This window comes from Phaenicophaeus curvirostris, chromosome 1 (genome assembly GCF_032191515.1).
Source record: "Phaenicophaeus curvirostris isolate KB17595 chromosome 1, BPBGC_Pcur_1.0, whole genome shotgun sequence".
In the NCBI taxonomy this organism is placed as follows: Eukaryota; Metazoa; Chordata; class Aves; order Cuculiformes; family Cuculidae; genus Phaenicophaeus; species Phaenicophaeus curvirostris.
In genome coordinates, this window is record NC_091392.1 from 1253889 (window position 1) to 1274643 (window position 20755).

Here is a 20755-nt window from a genome sequence, read left to right on the forward strand (position 1 = left end):
ATCTTGGCAGGGCTGAAGGATGAACATCCACACTCTCCAGGCTCAGCTGAGCCCATAGATGGTGCTGACAATCTAAAGGGAAATACAATTTCTTGAGAGAAATCAACCCTTTGGTTAGGATGTTTTTACCATCGGGACCTTGGCGAGATGGTTAACTTTATCTCCGAAAAATATCTTGAGGTCAACTTAAACAGGTTGCTGGAGGACTTGCGCTGGTGAGTTTTGAATACATTCAAGGATGAAAATTCTCCCATCTTTACATTCCTGTTCCAGTGTCATAGAATTGTAGAATCAGTAAGGTCGGAAAAGATCTCTAAGATCATCCAGTCCAACTATCATCCTAACCACCACCATGCCTACTAAACCACATCACGAAGTACTGTGGCTAAATGTTTTTTTGAACATACTGCAGGTGCTCTCCATTTCCCTGGCCAGCTTCTTTCAGTGCTTCACCACTCTCAATAAAGGATTTTTTTCCTAATATCCAGTCTAAACCTCCCTTGATGCAATTTGAGGCCGTTTCCTCTTGTTCTCTGATGTCTGACCACCTTCATGATGAGTTTTGAGGATGAACAAGCCTACTTACCTTTTCCACCTGTGCCTTGTATGGCCTCAAGCTCTGCCAGGGGAGGTTTAGGCTGAACATTAGGAAGAAATTTTTCATGGAAAGGGTGATTGGTCCCTGTCTGAGGCTGCCCAGGGAGGGGGTTGAGTCCCCTTCCCTGAAGGGATTTATGGGACGGGTGGATGAGGTGCTGAGGGACATGGGTTAGTGACTGATGGGAATGGTTGGACTCGATGATCTGGTGGGTCTCTTCCAACCTGGTTATTCTATGATTCTATGAGTCTATGTATCTATCCATATCTGAGGAGACCTTAGAGCAGCCTTCCAGTAATGAAAGGTATTCTTCAGGAAAGATGGGAATGAGCTCTTGATCAGGGAATCCAGGCATAGGATGAGGGGGGATGGTTTTAAGCTGAAAGAGAGGAGAATTAGATGAGATCTTAGGAAGAAATGTTTTCCTGTGAGGGTGGGGAGGCCCTGGCTGAGGTTGCCCAGAGACATCGTGGCTGCCCCATCCCTGGAGGTGTTGAAGGCCAGGTTGGATGAGGCTTTGAGCAACCTGGTCCCGTGGGAGATGTCTCTGCCCAAGGCAGTGGGTTGGAACTGGGTGGGCTTTGAGGTCCCTTCCAACCCAAACCATTCAGTGGTTCTATCATTTGCTGGATGGGGCCAAAACTGGCTTATAGTCTTACGTCAGCTCTTGGCAGAAGGGCAAATAAACCCTGGTGAGGCAGAGGGAGGGTCTGAGCCTACACCTGGATGTCCCAGAGCTGCAAAAGTCAGCAGATTCCCATGAAGGTCAGAAAGCATCTGAAACAAAGACCAAAAATTGCAGGATTGTGTCTAAAAATAGACAAGATAAAGCGTATCAGTGGCAGTGCTCTGAGTAATGATAAGGGGCAGGTTGTTTCTGCTGGATAAAGAGAATCATATGGGTGCACAAAAGCTCCCCCAGCGTTTCCTTCTTTCTAACCAAACACAAACTTTCACACTTACTTATTTTTTTCCCTCTCAGTTGAGGCTCTGGGGGAAAAAAAACCCTAATAATAAAGCTCATATTACACTGTATCCAAAGATGTTTAATCACAGAAATCACACCCGCTATATACAAATACATTATTTTATTCCTTGCTATTTCTAGGGATGCAAAGGAAAAGGAGCTCTGTTCCTTTAAGTTAGCAGAAAGCTTCTTTATATTCAGGTGGAGTCAAGCCTTCCTGGGCTATAAAGTTGCAGGGAGAGGCAGGGGCAGCAGCAGCAGCTGTTTTGCTTAGATCTTAGCAAGCCTCCAGTCTCATCATGGTAAGAGCATGCCTTGAATTTGTCTAAACTTAAAATATGGATTGTATATTTTTGAAGCGTACTGACCTGAACAGCTTGCTTGCTCTTTTCCTCCCCTTTCTCTTGGGGGATGTTAATTCCCAACAGCTTTGCTTAATTGCTGATTGCCACCTTATTGTTTCTTGATTCAGTATTTGCTCCTTATAAGGGAAAAGTGAGGGACTTGCTTGCAAGAAGAGCTTTCAGTGAGCTCTTGCTCACTCTGAGTTTGCACCCCTTGAGGTGAAGTCTTTGGAGTTGCAAAGTTTCTGTCTCTTTAATGCAAGTTGGGTTCTACTTTTTAGGGGAACCAGCCTATCTCCCACCACTCTGACAGGTGAAAACTTTGAAGTTTGACAGTTCTGGCCTTTTTCCCCGAGTTTAACACTTCAACTCTTGCGCTGCCACAAGGAATTAATGCAACTTGCAGAGAATTTAAGGGTTTTTTTCTTACTTTTGGAGTGAGCTGCCATGTTGCCTTTGTCTGCTCCAAACCCTTGGGATTAGGTATGGAATGAACAAAGTTCCCCCTTCCTTCTGGCTTTTTCATTGAATCTTTAATCTAAAAGGTTTGCAGCTGTGAAACCGAAGTGGATTGATCTGGTTACTAAAAAAAAAAAAAATGCAACAGGTCCTGGCTGAAACTTTGTAAAGAAAAACCCAACTGTCACCCTTTTGGGAATGCAAAAGAGTAACTTGTTGGAAAATCTGTCCCTTTGCATGTTGGAATGGGAAGAGAACTTCAAAGCCACTCCTAGTAAACCAGCTTTTGAACTTTTTTCCCTTTTATCTGCTGCCTTCTAAAGGCTGCCTTGGCTATAAAACAGTTAAACATTTACATGGTATTTCCAAGGGGAAAATCAGCTGGACAACAATAGGCTGCCTATAGCCAGAGTCTGGAAAATGCAGTTCATCTGGATGCAAATGTTGGAAACCTGGGATCTCAACAAAGTTTTTCTGGCTTATTTGGGGAGGGGAAAAAAACCCTGCAGAGAAAAAAAAAAAAAAAAAGCTGTGCATTCTTGCTTCCAGCAGGCCCCTCTCCATTTTTTTTTTTTTTTTTTCCACATTCCCTGTGCTCTAGGCTGAAAATACCAGTGCTCCCTTGAAGCAGGTGCTGGGAGTGGATAAGAGTGGAGCAGCTGTCCCCGCGAGCGCTGCCGGAGCGGCTGTGGCGCTGACCCTTGGGATCTGTGGCCAGGAGCTATTGCAACCATCTTGCTGAGAGGGATGGGCAACTGGCAATCGGCATTTCCCACATAGTGCAAATATCAGCTGGGAGAGAGAGGACCTAAACGCAGCCTCCACACCCAGCAGAACTGGTCAGCTCAGCCCAGGCTGGGATTAAGTGGTCTTTAAAGGGGTTGGGGTCCCTCTGTGGACGTTCATCGTGTTGGTGGTTAGCTTTGCAATGGGTGACGTGGAGATGCGGTGGCCACTGGAATCATAGAATCACCAGGTTGGAAAGAACCCACTGGATCATCGAGTCCAACCATTCCCATCAATCACTAAACCATGTCCCTCAGCACCTCGTCCACCCATCCCTCAAACCCCTCCAGGGAAGGGGACTCAACCCCCTCCCTGGGCAGCCTGTTCCAGGTCCCAATGACCCTTTCCGTGAAATATTTTTTCTTAATGTCAAGCCTGGAGTTGCTTGAGGACTAAAAAATGTGTTGGCACGTCTGTGCTTGGAGACGAAAAGGGGAGAAGTCGCGTTGCGTCCTCTCCTGGTGGCTGCTGCCACAAGTAGTTGGTGCCCAGGACTGTCTAGGGTTACTTCGGGGGTAGTGACCTCCAAGGGACAGAGGTCTTCGGGCAGGATAGTCACACCTACGGGTGTACCCACAGAGTGTCCTCTCAGCCCTGAGACAGCTGGGCTGTCAGTGGCATTTGTCATGCTCAAGGTGGAGTCCTCCAAGCTGTGGAGACCTCCAGCTCTGGGTAGGACCAGGTGGGGGTGTGAAGTGAGGCCAGACGTGAACCAAGCTGCCCATCGATGCTGCAGATGATGGGATCAACCACACTGCTTGCCATCCCCAGGTGGGATCACCAGCTCCCTTTCATGGTGATTCCTTGGGAAGCTGCACTGCTCCATTCTCCCAAGTGACAGGACGAGAGGGAATGGCCTCAAGCTCCGCCAGGGGAGGGTCAGGCTGAACATTAGGAAAAAATTTTTCATGGAAAGGGTCATTGGTCCCTGTCCGAGGCAGCCCAGGGAGGGGTTGAGTCCCCTTCCCTGGAGGGGTTTAAGGGACAGGTGGATGAGGTGCTGAGGGACATGGGTTAGTGATTGATGGGAATGGTTGGACTCGATGATCCTGGGGGCCTCTTCCAACCTGGTGATTCTATGATTCTATACCATGCATGGCAGTAATTGGAAGTCCTTGCTTGGGAGCTGGGACACGAGATTAGGTCATCGTTGCAGCTCTGCTTTGATCTTACGTTGGTGGAAACAGCAGAGACGCCAATTATCCAGGGGAGCACACAGCCATCTAGAGTCCCCAGAGAGTCTCCAGGAGATGCCAGTACATCCAATACTGCCCTGAAGGTAGTTAGAGGCTCCTGGAGGGTGACCTGATTAGATAAGGACTCCGAGCCTTTCCCTGGGTGTCACTCTGCCCTTGGCCTTGCCCTGGGCAACCGCTGGTTTCTTCCAGCCTCGTTTCCTGTTGTGACTCCAAGCTTGGCTGTGAGTTTCCCAGGCTTGGCTTCTCTGTGCTTGTTGTGGACCTCTTTTAGCTTGGGGAACACGGAGCTCGTGTGCTTGATGCCCCATCAGTCTGGGACCCAGGGGTCGACAGCTCAGCTCCATGGTGAGGCCAGTTGAGCACTGAGCGAGGAAGCAGCTGAGGAAGCAGCTGAGCAGCGCTGGCTCCTGCCTCAGCACAAAGCCCATCGCCTCCTTCCTTCCTTCCTCCTCCCCTGGGCTGGGAGAGCCCTTCCTAGGGATGCGATGTGTGGTTTGCCTGCTTCCAGCTCCTGCAGATCATGGTTTGATCCTTGCTCCAACTCCTGGTGGTGGGCGGAAACTGCCTGTTTCCCTAATCATCCGCAGTAGCAAATGGCTCCAACAAGAACCGCAGGGGCCAGTGCTAGGTCACAGGATGTCTAAAAATTGCAGTAACAAGCTCTTTCCCCTTCCAGAGGGAGTGTATTTCCATCCACATTGGCCAGGCTGGCGTGCAGATGGGCAATGCCTGCTGGGAGCTCTACTGCCTTGAGCACGGGATCCAGGCTGATGGGACCATTCCCAGCCCCAAGCAGGCGAAACCTATGGAACCAAAGTCTGAACAAGTGGATTCTTCTTTTGAGACTTTCTTCTGTGAGACAGCGTCTGGAAAGCACGTGCCCCGGGCAGTGTTCATAGACTTGGAACCCACTGTCATCGGTAATAGTGGGGCAATTGGGTGTTCCGGCATCTTTAACTGTGACTCCTGATTCTTCTTCCCTTGGGACTTGTATTGCTGTCCATGTTGCCCAGGAGCTCCCACTCCTCTGCTCTCATAAAATGTCTCCAGCCACCAGAAGGAGACAGAGTTTGCATTTCCCAGCGGACCTGGGAGTGACAAACCCATTACTCTCACTACACTGACTTGGATGGGGCCTTGAGCAGCCTCATCTGGTGGGAGGTGTCCCTGCCCATGGCAGTGGGATTGGAATTAGATGCTCTTTAAGGTCCCTTCCAACTCAAACTGATTCTATGACTTGTCTTTGGTTGATTTCCCCCTCCCCTTTTAAGAGTCCTGCTGTCTTGAGCAGGATCCTCAGCAGGTATTGGGTTTATTAACCTCAGTGGCTCTGAACACCATCCTATGTCCTGATGTAGCACATCTGGTGAAGCATCTTTGGGCAGATGGATCCCACAAATGTCATGGTTCTGTGGAAACTGAGGCCTTGAGCAGCCCAATCCAGTGGGAGGTGTCCCTGCCCATGGCAGGGGGGTTGAAACTAGATGATCTTTAAGGTCGCTTCCAACTCAAACCATTCTATGATTCTAGATTCAGTGTCTTGCTACTGCAAGCTTTCTACTCCTCCTTCCAGCTCCGTAAATTATCTCTGGGGCTTTGACTTAATAGTGGCACTTAAACTGGATTTAGAGTACCTTCCTAGAAAGCAAACCCATATTTTACTCATGGAACTGGTGGCTGGGGGGGTGGAACTGGATGATCTTTAAGGTCCCTTCCAACCCAAACCATCCTATAATTCTGTGAAATGGCTCCAAACCACCTGCACCCATCTACCTGCCTTCTATGTTTCTCCTGGATGTTTGCTCCTCTCTTGGCATCTAGGATATGTGACTCATTACATTCCTTCCTTTAAATGAAATAGACTTTTGTTTTGGTTCCACTTGAATTTTAGGCACCTTATCAAGGCACTAAATTGAGAACCTAATGAGTGAGCCAGGAGAAAATGAAATGTATCTCGTGTTGAGACTGAGCGGGTTTAAATACCTGCTGGAGGTGTCTCCAACCTCATCAGCTGCATGGAGCCTAGAAAGACTGCTCCTAACTCCTGTCTTCATAAGGTGCCTGAAGCTGTGTTGGAATCATCTAGTAGAAACATCAACACTGCAGGCGCTCTGTCTCCCCTTTAGTGTGTTGCAGAGTAGAGGATGGAGGTGGTGGCTGGAAGCACTTCCAGATGCTTTGCAACAAGCAGAAACACAAGCCGCATGTGGTGGCTGTAATCCTACAATAACGCTGGAAACCTAGGTAGTGTCCTAAATCTTCGAGCCAAATTGCATTAAGATCTCAAAGTGGCAGCTGGGTGGAGAGGAGGTATCATAGAATGGTTTGGGTTGGAAGGGACCTTAAAGATCATCCATTTACAACACGCTGTCTTGGTCATGGACACGTCCCACCAGAACAGGCAGCTCAAAGCCCCATCCAACCTGGTCTTGAACACCTCGAGGGATGGGGCAGCCACAGCTTCTCTGGGCAACCTGGGCCAGGGCCTCCTCACCCTTGTTGTGAAGAATTTCTTCCTAATGTCTAACCTAAATCTTTCCCTTCCAATTTGAAGCCATTTGTGGGACTTTGACAAATTGGCCTCGATGGATTTATTCTTACCGTTTCCCAGTCTGAACTAACCATGCTATGGTCATCTCACATGGGTTCTTGGTAGATCTGTGATGTGTTTGACACGGTCAGTCTAATGTCTAGAACCTGTAACTGTGCTTCTCTCCATGACTGCTCCTACTTGTGTAGATGAGATCAGGACTGGGACCTACCACGCGCTCTTCCACCCAGAGCAGCTCATCAGCGGCAAGGAAGATGCTGCCAACAACTATGCCCGTGGCCACTACACCATCGGAAAGGAGATTATAGATACTGTCCTCAGCAGAATTCGCAAAATGGTAAGGAAAAGAGACAATTTTCCCTTAAAATAACACACCACAGACAACACAATGAAGTCTGAAAAGAAAAAAAAAAACCTTTATGTAAGCTCCAAGAGCTGCTGCTGTGATTGTTTGGGGCTCACAAAGCAAGAAGCCATCTGAAATTGTACGCCTGCCCTAAAATCAACTTTTGTTGTGTATCTTACGTATGAAGTGACACAACACTAGACCTAGGAGACGGAGGAGAAGGATATTTAATCACAGGGGAAGTCACACCCTGGTTGTGCAATTGCAGATATTCATTCTAAGTGGACAATTGGTAGCCAGGCTGGGAAGATCAAAGTCCACATTTATCATAGGTTGGAAATTATCACTAGGTTGGAAAAGACCTTTGAGATCATCAAGCCCAACCATACCTGTCCGCTACTAAACCATATCTCCAAGCACTTCATCTCCCTGTCTTTTCAACACCTCCAGGGATGGGGACTCCACCACCTCCCTGGGTAGCCTCTGCCAGTGCTTGTTAACCCTTTCAGTGAAGAAATCTTCCCTAATGTCCAACCTGAACCTCCCTTGGCATTTGATAGGAGTGAAGCAGGATCGTAACAACGTACTTGGATGCCTGTCAGGGAAATGGTTTTGAGATATCTCCTCAGGGTCTAGGACCCACATACTACCTCCTAACCCCTCTCAGGTGCTGAAGTGTTGTATTGAGCTGATAATGGAGGAGTTTGCCAAGTGTTTCCATCTAACCATGCAGAGCTACCTGTGGTGGCTCCATGGAAATCACAGAATCTTAGAATGGTTTGGGTTGGAAGGGATCTTCAAGATTATCTGCTTCCAATCCCCCTGCCATAGGCAGGGACACTTCCCACTGAACCAGGCTGCTCAAGGCCCCATTCAACCTGGCCTTGAACACCTCCAGGGACGGGGACATCCACAGCTTCCCTGGGCAACCTGGGCCTCAGCACCCTCAGCAGGAAGAATTTCTTCCTAATGTTGAATCTAAATCTTCTCCATTCCAATTTAAAGCCATTAATGCTGCAATTGATTAACACATGGATAATTAAGAGGCTTAGCAGAGCAATATACCGAGTGAATCCTCTCTAGGGCCTGGGTATGCTCTGGCCAGTAAGTGCTCCAAGCAGAATTTATTGATGTCTTGTTTGGGATGGTTATTCCAGTCCTTAACAAAGAGGTAAATTTATGTTATTCTGCTGCAGGCTGACCAGTGCAGTGGACTGCAAGGATTCCTGGTCTTCCACAGCTTTGGGGGAGGCACGGGCTCTGGGTTCACCTCCCTCCTCATGGAAAGGCTCTCCGTGGAGTACAGCAAGAAGTCCAAGCTGGAGTTCTCAGTTTACCCAGCCCCGCAGGTCTCCACAGCAGTGGTGGAGCCCTACAACTCCATCCTCACCACCCACACCACCCTGGAGCACTCGGATTGCTCCTTCATGGTGGACAACGAAGCCATCTATGACATTTGCAACCGCAACCTGGATATCGAGCGTCCCACCTACACCAACCTCAACAGGCTCATTGGGCAGATTGTTTCATCGGTCACTGCCTCTTTGAGGTTTAACGGTGCTCTGAATGTTGACCTGATTGAATTCCAGACCAACCTGGTGCCCTACCCACGGATACACTTCCCCCTCACAACCTACGCCCCCATCATCTCGGCAGAGAAGGCCTACCACGAGCAGCTGTCGGTGCCAGAGATCACCAACGCTTGCTTTGAGTTCTCCAACCAGATGGTGAAGTGTGACCCACGCCGGGGCAAGTACATGGCGTGCTGCCTGCTGTACCGGGGCGACGTGGTGCCCAAGGACGTGAACGCGGCCATCGCCTCCATTAAAACCCGCCGGTCGATCCAGTTTGTGGACTGGTGCCCCACGGGCTTCAAGGTAGGCATCAACTACCAGCCTCCCACGGTGGTGCCTGGGGGAGACCTGGCCAAGGTGCAGCGCGCGGTGTGCATGCTGAGCAACACCACGGCCATCGCGGAGGCGTGGGCCCGCCTGGACCACAAGTTTGACCTGATGTACGCCAAGCGAGCCTTTGTGCACTGGTACGTGGGGGAGGGCATGGAGGAGGGGGAGTTCTCGGAGGCCAGGGAGGACCTGGCTGCCCTGGAGAAGGATTATGAGGAGGTTGGAAGGGACTCAGCCGATGGAGAAGAAGATGAGGCGGATGAAGATGAGTATTAACAGACTGCAGTCTGTTCTTAATGAAGTCAAACCTCAGATGAAACGTAATTCAGGCTAAACTGGTCCTGGGTGCCTGGAGGTGCCAAAGGATTCTCCTGAACCTCAAGGTCACTGTTTGACGCATTATGCCTTTTCTGCTTGCGTAGTCTATGTGCTCGTAGTGCACTTGTGTAGCATGGATGTCCCGAGCTTTATCACGCTACTGTTTGTTGAGGAGTGATGCTGAGAAGGTGCCTGGGTTCACGTTGAGGGAACATCTTGCCTGGGCAGAGGATCCTGGCTCCTAGTCCAGGGGAATGGTGCAAGCTCTCTGCTTTTGGCTGAAACGGCAAACTCTTGCTCTGGCTTTTCCTTTTAAAGCACCTTTTAATCAGAAATGTACCCCTCCACTTCTATGCAACTCTTTTGTATTTGAATAAAGACCTTTTTTTTGGCTTTGAGTTCTTTGGGTGTTCACGTGAGGAGGTGTGGATGTTCTCCTGGGGAGAAGAGTGAATGCTGAGAAGGGTGTGCTCGGGGTAGGAGCAGCAGGGATAGTTATTGCTGGGAGGGAAATGTCCTGTATCCTGCAGGAAACTGCCTCTCTGGAGCTGGATGCTGTTCTTCTTGCCTCTAACAGCAGCCCAGAGGAGGCAGGGAGTCCTCAGTTTGACCAGTGCTGTAATGGGGTGGGGTGTCTGGGTAAAGAGCATCTTTCAGGTTGGGTTTTGCCTCCTCACCATCTTAGTAAAGCTTGTTTGTTGCATGAACATGCTCAGGTTGGTGGGGCAGAGCTTTAGCTCTGGGCTGGGGTCTTCCTTGGGAGCTGCTGGATTTGGAGAAGGTGAGAAACCAGCCCCGTGGGTGCTGGGTTGGAGTTTGCCCTGAGAAGGTGAGCCGGGTCTGTGTGATGGGATGACTCAAGAGGAAAAAGCAATGAAATATCTTAGGTAAGATATGGAGAAGGGAGTGTCCCTATGTCTGTGGGACAGGAGAAGGGCTGGCTCCTTGTTGTAGTGAGTCTCTAGGAGCCCTGCTCAGGGCTGTTGCCTTACAGCTTGAGTTTGTTGTGTGACAAAGCCCCCCATGTGCCCTTTATTTCAATGCTGGACTATGCAGAATCGCAGAATAATTTGGGTTGGAAAGGACCTCAAAGCCCATCCAGTTCCAACCCTCTGCCACAGGCAGGGACACCTCCTACTCAATCAGGTTGCTCAAAGCCTCAACCAACCTCACCCTGAACACCTTCAGGGATGGGGCAACCACGACTTCTCTGAGCAACCTGTGCCTCTACTTCACCACCTTCCTCATCAGGAAAAGGTCTCGTCTTCCTAAGATCTCATCTCACTCTCCCCTCTTTCAGCTTAAACCCATTACCCTGTGCCCTATCCCTGCGCTCCCTGGGAGAGACCCTTGCTCAGCTTTCCTTTAGACATTTTCAGTACTGGAAGCTGCTCTAAGGTCTCCCCAGAGCGTTCTCTTCTCCAGGCTGAATAACCCCACTTTCTTAGCCTGTCCTCACAGCAGAAGTGCTCCAGCCCTCAGATCATCTCCATGGCCTCCTCTGGACTTGCTCTAGCAGATCCGCGTCCTTCCTGTGCTTGAGGACTCCAGGACTGAATGCAGGACTCCAGGTGGGGTCTCACAAGAGCAGAGGGGCAGAATCCCAAATGAGACTGTGCAGGGCTCAGAGATGCTTTCCAAAAAAGCAAAGATGACTTCTGTCTCTGTGGCTAGAGGCAAGTGCCCTGGGAAGTTTCTGAGTATGGTCTTGGGGGCTGCCACCTTTCCCTGGTGGCTCTGTTCCCCACAGACACTGGGGCTGGAAGCCACTGGTTCAACCCCCACAAAACGTGAGAGCAAATAGCTGGAGAGAGACATTTCCCATGTAAAGCTCTATCTGGGGCTCCTGAGAGGCTCAGAGGTGGCACAAGATTGCTCATTCTTCTTCTGCGGTCATTAAAACACAGAATCATTAAGGTTGGAAAAGGCCTCTAAGATCATCAAGTCCAACTATCAACACAATACCAATATGCTTAATACATCACACCCTGAAGCATCACATCTATGAATTTTTTTTTTTTAACTCCTCCAGAGATGGAGACTCCACCATTTCCCTGGGCAGCTTCTTCTGATACTTCACCACTCTTGCAGTAAAGAAATTTTTCCCAATACCCAATCGAAACCTCTGGTGGCTCAACTTGAGGCCCTTTCCTCTCATCCTATCTCTTGCTACTTGGAGGAAACATCACCCACCTCACTACAACCTTTCTTTAAGGGAGCTGCAAAGAGCAACGAAATCTCCCCTCAGCCCCTTCTCCTCCAGCCTAAAAAATACCAGTTCCCACAGCCACTTCTCATAAGACTTGTTCTCCAGAGCCTTTGCTGACTTCGTTGCCCTCCTCTGCTTCAGCAGCTCAACATTTTTCTTGTACTGAGGGGCCCAAAACTGAACCCAGGATTCAAGGTGTGGCCTCACCAGCACTGAGTCCAAGGGGTCCCTGGTCCTGTTGGCCACACCATGGCTGATCCAAGGCAGGATGCAGTTGGCCTTCTTGGCCACTGATGGCTCATGTTCAGCCCCTGCTAACCAGCACCCCCAGGTTCTTTTCCATGCAGCAGCTTTCCAGCCACTCTTCACCAAGCCTGGAGCAATCCCCGGGGTTGTTGAGACCACACTGCAGGACCCAGTATTTGGCTTTGTTGGCAGCGCTCCAGACTAGAAGTCTGGCTGGAAACTGCCTGGAGGAGAAGGACCTGGGGGGGTTGGTTGACCAGGAGCCAGCAGGGGCCCAGGTGGCCAAGAAAGCCAAGGGCATCTTGGCTTGGATCAGACACAGCGTGGCCAGCAGGGCCAGGGAGGATCTTCTCCCTCTGGCCTCGGCCCTGGTGAGACCGCTCCTCGAATCCTGGGGTCAGGTCTGGGCCCCTCCCCACCAGAAGGATGTTGAGGCTCTGGAGCGAGTGCAGAGAAGAGCAACAGAGCTGGGGAAGGGGCTGGAGAACAAGTCTGAGGGCCCTGGGGGTGTTTAGGCTGGAGAAGAGGAGGCTGAGGGGAGACCTCATTGCTCTCTCCGACTCCCTGAGAGGAGGTTGTGGAGAGGAGGGAGCTGGGCTCTTCTCCCAAGGGACAGGGGACAGGACGAGAGGGAATGGCCTCAAGCTCCACCAGGGGAGATCTAGGCTGAACATTAGGAAAAATTTTTCCCGGAATGGGTCGTTGGTCCCTGTCCGAGGCTGCCCAGGGAGGGGTTGAGTCCCCTTCCCTGGAGGGGTTTAAGGGCCGGGTGGCTGAGGTGCTGAGGGACATGGGTTAGTGATTGATGGGGATGGTTGGACTCGATGATCCGGTGGGTCTCTTCCAGCCTGGTGATTCTATGATTGATTCAACTGGCCCTGGCCCATGGATCCAGCATGACCAGGTCTCTCAGCAGAGCTTTCCTGCCCTCCAGCAGATTGACACTTCCACCCAATCTTGGTGTCATCTGCACATCGCCAGTCTAAGCAGCGTTACCCTCCCAGGCAGAGGGCCACTGGAGGTGAGACAGCCCCCAGGAGCTCCCACCTTTGGGACCTTGGAAGGTTGCCGCCTCTAGGAGCCCAGCAAGAGGTGACAGGTTTTAATAACCACCCTCACCCCCTCCTTTAGACCTCCCTCCAGTGCAACTCAGAGCCAACACTCCTGGCCCTTCAGTTCCAGCCCAGCAGCAGATCCAGCTTCCCTACCACATCCCAGCTAGACATTTTCCTTGGATCAATTACTGGGCTGAGTCCCCAAAGCAGAAATAACCTGCTGGAGTCCAAGGGATCTGAAGACATCAAGTTAAATTCCCTTTTTTCAGCTCAGTGGCTGTTTATAAGAATTCTTGCATCAGTCATGCCTGGGAACAACCACCTCCCAGTGCGAGAGGGACAAAGTTTAAATGGGGAGAAGATCCTTGCTTTAGAATTTAAAATCAGAATCATAGAATCGCTAGGTTGGAAGAAGCCTTTGAGATAATGAAGCCCAACCATATCTGTCCAGAACTAAACCAGACCCCCCAAGCACTTCACCTCCCCGTCTTTTAAACACCTCCAGGGATGGGGACTCCACCACCAACTCAGGGAGTTGTAGAGAGCAATAAGGTCTCCCCTCAGCCTCCTCTTCTCCAGGCTAAACAACCCCAGGTCCCTCAGCCACCTGTCAGAACACTTGTCCTCCCAGCCCTTCCCGAGCTTTATTGCTCTTCTCTGGACATGCTCTAGCCCCTCAACGTCCTTCTTGTAATGAGGAGCCCAAAACAGAACCCAGGATTCAAGGTGCGATTTAGGACCAAGACACGGTTTGGATGCTTTTACAGGGATCTGGCAGACAGCAGAGGTATTTGAATCCTCATCTCAGCTCCAGTTAGACTTGCAGGCAGTCCCAGCCCTGGCAGACGGACATGGATTGCTTTAGCAGGGCTCTGCACAGCAGCAGGAGACCAGGGAAACCTGATCCTACCCCTGCTCTGCCTTGGAACAAAGAGAAGCAGAGAAAATTCAGAGCTGGCTGTGTCTGAGCATGCACTGAGGCCATAGGCAGCCAGAGCCTGAACATGATCATAGAATGACCAGGTTGGAAGAGACTCACCAGATCGAGCCCAACCATCCCCATCAATCACTAACCCATGTCCCTCAGCACCTCGTCCACCCGGCCCTCAAACCCCTCCAGGGAAGGTGACTCAACCCCCTCCCTGGGCAGCCTCAGACAGGGACCAATCACCCTTTCCATGAAGAATTTTTCCCAATGTTCAGCCTAAACTTCCCTAGTGGAGCTTGAGGCCATTCCCTCTTGTCCTGTCCCCTGTCCCTTGGGAGAAGAGCCCAGCTCCCTCCTCTCCACAACCTCCTTTCAGGGAGTTGGAGAGAGCAATGAGGTCTCCCCTCAGCCTCCTCTTCTCCAGGCTAAACAGCCCCAGTGTTGATTTGAACCAGCAATTCCACCCAAGGGCAGATGGCTCACATCATGCTGCCACCCATCCCAGTTCACAGGGCTCAGCCCAGCATCTACAAACAGGAAAGCCCTCTGGGAGCTGCCCTGCAACCATCATCTCACCACAAACCAGTCAGGTTACACATTGAGACAGAAGATATTATGCTGGTCACCATTTATTCAGCCAATGTTCTGCATATACAAGTCTAGACCAAAGAGTTGCAGAGTTTCCAGGACACATCTCCTCAGACCCAACCCACACCTCTCTTCTCTGGACAGAATTATAAGATCAGTATCCAAAAAGCTTCATCCAATCTGCCTTCCCACAGATAAATTTATTATTCCTCATCATCTTCTCCATCGGCTGAGTCCCTTCCAACCTCCTCATAATCCTTCTCCAGGGCAGCCAGGTCCTCCCTGGCCTCCGAGAACTCCCCCTCCTCCATGCCCTCCCCCACGTACCAGTGCACAAAGGCTCGCTTGGCGTACATCAGGTCAAACTTGTGGTCCAGGCGGGCCCACGCCTCCGCGATGGCCGTGGTGTTGCTCAGCATGCACACCGCGCGCTGCACCTTGGCCAGGTCTCCCCCAGGCACCACCGTGGGAGGCTGGTAGTTGATGCCCACCTTGAAGCCCGTGGGGCACCAGTCCACAAACTGGATCGACCGGCGGGTTTTAATGGAGGCGATGGCCGCGTTCACGTCCTTGGGCACCACGTCGCCCCGGTACAGCAGGCAGCACGCCATGTACTTGCCCCGGCGCGGGTCACACTTCACCATCTGGTTGGAGAACTCAAAGCAAGCGTTGGTGATCTCTGGCACCGACAGCTGCTCGTGGTAGGCCTTCTCTGCCGAGATGATGGGGGCGTAGGTTGTGAGGGGGAAGTGTATCCGTGGGTAGGGCACCAGGTTGGTCTGGAACTCAGTCAGGTCAACATTCAGAGCACCATCAAACCTCAGGGAGGCAGTGATGGAGGAGACAATCTGCCCAATGAGCCTGTTGAGGTTGGTGTAGGTGGGACGCTCGATATCCAGGTTGCGGTTGCAAATGTCATAGATGGCTTCGTTGTCCACCATGAAGGAGCAATCCGAGTGCTCCAGGGTGGTGTGGGTGGTGAGGATGGAGTTGTAGGGCTCCACCACTGCTGTGGAGACCCGTGGGGCTGGGTAAACTGAGAACTCCAGCTTGGACTTCTTGCTGTACTCCACGGAGAGCCTTTCCATGAGGAGGGAGGTGAACCCAGAGCCCGTGCCTCCCCCAAAGCTGTGGAAGACCAGGAATCCTTGCAGTCCACTGCACTGCTCAGTCTACAGCACCAGGGAAAGAACCAGAAGGACAGTGTTACTGAAATTATTCTCATCTTACTGGACTTAATTGAAGTCTGAGGACCACTAAGAGGTTCCACCCAAATATCTTAGTGTTATCTCAGTACTTCTGATGATCTGACATGGGCGAAGCCTCATACTCCAGAGCTAATCACACAACAGAGAGAAAACCTACAGGGAGACAGGAGCCAGAAGCTAAGCTGGGTTGAGGTGTTGGGTCAGGATTGACGCAGCAGACACTACACCCATTAGGAGAAAACCACCTTGCCTGGACAGTTAAATCAAAGCTGCTTGTTTTCCTGCTTAAGTGGTGGGTATCTTTAGTTCTTTGTTTTCCCCTCAAGTCCCAGCCACCAAGATGTACACCCCACGTACATCCCATCGTGTTTTCCCAGGTCCTAAAGACATGATCAAGCTGACCAAGATCTGCTTGCCCTTCCCCTCCTCCTCCCACCAGGATAAGAGCAACCAGGGTGCTAACGCAGAAGAACCTCCATTTGGTTGTTACCATTTTCCGAGCCCTGTCAAAAACAGGGTCAATGATCTCCTTCCCAACGGAGTAGTGGCCCCGAGCATAGTTGTTGGCAGCATCTTCTTTGCCATTGATGAGCTGCTCTGGGTGGAAGAGCGTGCGGTAGGTCCCATTCCTGATCTCATCTGGGGGAAGATGAGATCTCATGAGTGTCACTGGCAAAAGATCCACCATCTACCAAGTTTCACCAGCTTAGATGCAGTGTCATATGGAAGTTGGCAGCCTCACCAGGAGTTTAGGTGATCAACACTACACTTGAAGTTACTTTCCGCCCCAGCCAAGAGGTCTGGAGACCTTCTATGACTTACCAATGACAGTGGGCTCCAGGTCAACAAATATCGCTCTGGGTACATAATTCCCTGCTCCTGTCTCACTGAAGAAGGTCCCAAAGGAAGAGTTTGCTTGCTCTGAAGATGCGCTGGGGGAGATGGTGCCATCTGGCTTAATCCCATGCTCCAGGCAATACAGTTCCCAACAGGAATTGCCCATCTGAACACCAGCTTGGCCAATGTGGATGGAAATACACTCCCTCTGCGTGGCAATGGGAGAGAAGAGGAGGTTAGGAACATACCCTGAGGAACTAGACTAAAGTTGGCACTTCTGAGCATCATTATAGAGCACATGGTCAACAATCTATGGACAAGAGGAGCATTAGCCTGGCTTGGTGGCACCCAAGAGCTGCTGAACAAGCAACAACTATGAATAAACCCTTCAGGGAGACATTGCAGTCTCCCACCGAGGCTGATACAGAGACTGGGGCATTGCAGTAGGACCTTCTGTATCCCAGCATTCCCATTACACACCTCAGCCCTGTTCCCAGGAGCAAGCCCAGCTGTTGAACCTACAGCACATGGTTGTGGTCAAGATGACCTACTCACGATTTCTTCTCCTTGCTCTGCTGATTCTGCCTTGAGACAGGGCACAAAGAACCTTCCCAGGTGCTCTCAGCTAAGAAGGAAGGAATGATTCAGCCCAGCCAGCAGTTCAGATACAGCCCCCTTGTGCCCTTCTCAGATGGGTCACAGCAGAGGACCTCTACCTCTCTCGGATGGAATAAACCTGTGCTGTTGGGCTTCAAGTTTGACTCTCAGAGCAGTTTCTCATCTCCATTTAGACTAGACACAACCATATAGAATCAATTGACTGGAGACAACTAGAGAATTACAGAATCATAGAATAACCAGGTTGGAAGAGACCCACCAGATCATCGAGTCCAACCATTCCTATCAAAAGAAGATCCAGCCTAGGATGAGAAAGGACCAGTTAGCCATCCTGTCCATGGAAGACCAGCAGTTTCTCCATGAATAAACTGTTCTTGGCTTGAACCAAAGGGAGGAGTCGCTGCACAGAAAGTCCAGATGAGCTGTTGAACTCCTGGACACAGAATGCTGCAAAAACCAGGCTTTTGGGTCAAGGGAGAGCAGAAACTTCCACTGAAGCTTACTAGGGAGAAAGACCACAGCCAACCTAGGAAGCCCCAAGCTAGAAGATAGAAAAGAATCAAATGGGCTTGCCTGAGGTTTTTTTGCTCTTACCACCTGTTTTCAGTCATGGCTTGGGCACAACCAGTGCAGCAGCTCTCAAATCATGTCCATGCAAGAAGCTTGGCACAGCAGAACCACACCAAGCACAGAAACAGGGCAGCAACATCCTACACTAGGGCAGAGGGACGCGCTCTGAGGCTTGATATCTACTGTATCAGCCCTAAGCCTACATTTCTCTTCCTACACAAATGGTCCCAGGACAGCCTCAACCACCCTCACACCAGGGCCAAGATGCAGAGCCAGTCTTCACCTTCACTGTTTCCTCCAGGTCTGCCTAAGCCCCACAGCAGCACCAAATGGTCACCTGGCAGAGCCTTCTATCAGATGCCACCAGCAAGACCCTCAGAGATGCTTAATGCAGCCATACAAGCAAAGCGTGAAGGCTCTTCAGCTGGGAAGTCCTTTCCAGGCCATGGAGTGAAGGTGAATATCAGCCTTGCAAGGCCAACCCAACTCTGGACACCCACAAACACAATCTCTACACCTGCCCCAGCAGCCTCTTCTCCATGGGTCACATGCTGTAAAGTCCACAACCACTTTTACCCCCAGGAAAACCCACAGCCAAGGACAAGACGCTTTAGCTGGAAAGAAAAGCTGCCTCCAGCTTCAATCTCCTGCAGAGCTGAGAAAACAAGCCCAACTCACCATGGCTCTGGTCCACCTGAACTCCCCACCACAAACAAAATCATCTCCCTGAGAGCACAACCCTATTGGCTTCCCTCTTTGGCTTTTTATAGGAGGTGGAACTTTCACTCAAGGGTTCCCTCCTCTGCAGGCACCTGGTAGCGAAGGGTTCAGGTGTTTCTTCTCCAGGAAGGACAACTACGTGAGGCAATCAAGGTGCTTGGAATGACTTGCACCTGGAGACCCATGGAGTTCACAGTTTCTTTGGCTTTTAAGAACTCATTCAGCATTACCTTCTCCATGATGTTGAAGAGCTCTTCCTATGAAACCTGAAGAAGAGCTTTTTTTTTTGGGAGGAATATCTGATTTCATTCATTCATTCATTCATTTGTTTATTATTTAAAGAACGAGGCTCATATTTTAGGCTTTCTTTGCAATCTTCAGGGCTAGAAATGGGGTTTTCTGCTTTCCAAACCCCTTTCCCAAAAGCAAACAACACATCTTTTGAATCTCCTGGGGATAGTCAGGAATATCAGGATGGAGCTGCCTTGGGTTTAACATTATGGGGGTTGGATGGCTTCTCCAACACTGGTGTCACAAGTAAACTCTCTTAGCTCAAGGATACCACTGGCTCCTCTTCAACCAGACTCAAAAAAGCTGGTTTCCCTGGACGACTTGGGGCAGCTGTGGAGAGAGGTGACAGCATATGACAAACCAAGGACTGAGAGGCACTATTGAGACCACCCCACGGCAAGGAGGCAATCATAGAATCATAGAATGATTTGGGTTGGAAGGAACATTTACAGATCATTTAGCCCAACCTTCCCTGCAGTGAGCAGGAACACCTTCCGCTGGATCAGGTTGCTCAAAACCTCATCCAACCTGGCCATGAATCATAGGATCACAGACTGGTTGGGATTGGAATGGAACATGAAGGTCATCTAGTCTGACCCCCCTGCAGTGAGCAGGGACAGCTTCAACTCGATCAGGTTGCTCAGAGCCCCATCCTACATGACCTTGAATGTTTCCAGGGACGGGGCACCTACCATCTCTCTAAGCACCGTGTCCTAGTGCCTCACAATCCTCAGTGTGAAAAAATTCTTCCTGATGTCTAGTCTAAAATTCTCATTTTCAGATTAAAACCATCCCCCCTTGTCCTATTGCTACTGGCCTAAAACAAAGTTTCTCCCCATCATTATGTCTGAAAAGTTTCTCCCCACCGTTCTTATAAGACCCCTTTCATAGAATCATAGAATCACCAGGTTGGAAGAGACCCACCGGATCGAGTCCAACCATTCCCATCAGTCACTAACCCGTGTCCCTCAGCGCCTCATCCACGCGTCCCTTAAACACCTCCAGGGAAGGGGACTCAACCCCCTCCCTGGGCAGCCTCGCACAGGGACCAATCACCCTTTCCGGGAAAAATTTTTCCTAATGTCCAGCCTAAACCTCCCCTGGAGGAGCTTGAGGCCATTCCCTCTCGTCCTGTCCCCTGGCCCTTGGGAGAAGAGCCCAGCTCCCTCCTCTCCACAACCTCCTCTCAGGGAGTTGGAGAGAGCAATGAGGTCTCCCCTCAGCCTCCTCTTCTCCAGCCTAAACACCCCCAGGGCCCTCAGGCTTGTTCTCCAGCCCCTTCCCCAGCTTCGTTGCTCTTCTCTGCACTCGCTCCAGAGCCTCAACATTCTTCTGGTGGGGAGGGGCCCAGAACTGACCCCAGGATTCGAGGAGCGGTCTCCCCAGGGCCGAGGCCAGAGGGAGAAGAACCTCCCTGGCCCTGCTGGCCACACCGTGTCTGATCCAAGCCAAGATGCCCTTGGCTTTCTTGGCGCCCTGGGCCCCTGCTGGCTCCTGTTCAACCAACCCCCCCAGGTCCTTCTCCTCCAGGCAGTTTCCAGCCAGACTTCTCCTAGGCTGGAGCTGCCCAGGGTTGTTGTGCCCCAAGGGCAGGAGGTGCCATTTGGCCTTGTTAACCCTCATCCCGTTGGTCTCAGCCCATGGATCCAGCCTGTTCAGATCCCTTTGGAGCCTCCTGACCCTCCAGCAGATCCACACTTCCACCCAGCTTAGTGTTATCTCCAAACTTGCTAAGGGTGCACTCGATGCCTTCATCCAGGTCATTGATAAAGACATTGAACAGGGCTGGACCCAGCACCAAGCCCTGGGGACACCACTTGTCACTGGCCTCCAGCTGGATTTCACACCATTTCCCACCACTCTCTGGACCCTCCAGCCAACCAGTTTTCCACCCAGGAGCTCATCCTCCTGTCCAGGCCAGAGGTGACAGTTTCCGAAGCAGAATGCCTGGAGAAACTGTGTCAAAGGCTTTACTGAAGTCCAGGAAGATACCTCCACAGCCTTTCCCTCATC

General features: G+C 50.9%; 2 protein-coding genes across 2 annotated transcripts; one reads left to right on the forward strand and one right to left on the reverse strand.

Moving 5' to 3' along the window:
• Positions 1-1808: 1808 nt before the first annotated feature.
• On the forward strand, positions 1809-9825 carry LOC138724043 (tubulin alpha-1C chain-like). Its single transcript, XM_069863773.1, has 4 exons — positions 1809-1867; positions 5030-5273; positions 7093-7241; positions 8447-9825. The coding sequence occupies exons 1-4, from the start codon at positions 1865-1867 to the stop codon at positions 9428-9430; spliced, it is 1380 nt and encodes a 459-aa protein (XP_069719874.1). The 5' UTR covers positions 1809-1864; the 3' UTR covers positions 9431-9825.
• Positions 9826-14701: 4876 nt separating this feature from the next.
• On the reverse strand, positions 14702-16709 carry LOC138724367 (tubulin alpha-1C chain-like). Its single transcript, XM_069864402.1, has 3 exons — positions 16529-16709; positions 16197-16345; positions 14702-15670 (listed from the first exon to the last, which is right to left on the reverse strand). Exons 1-3 carry the CDS (start codon positions 16707-16709, stop codon positions 14702-14704), a joined length of 1299 nt encoding a protein of 432 aa, XP_069720503.1.
• Positions 16710-20755: the final 4046 nt, after the last annotated feature.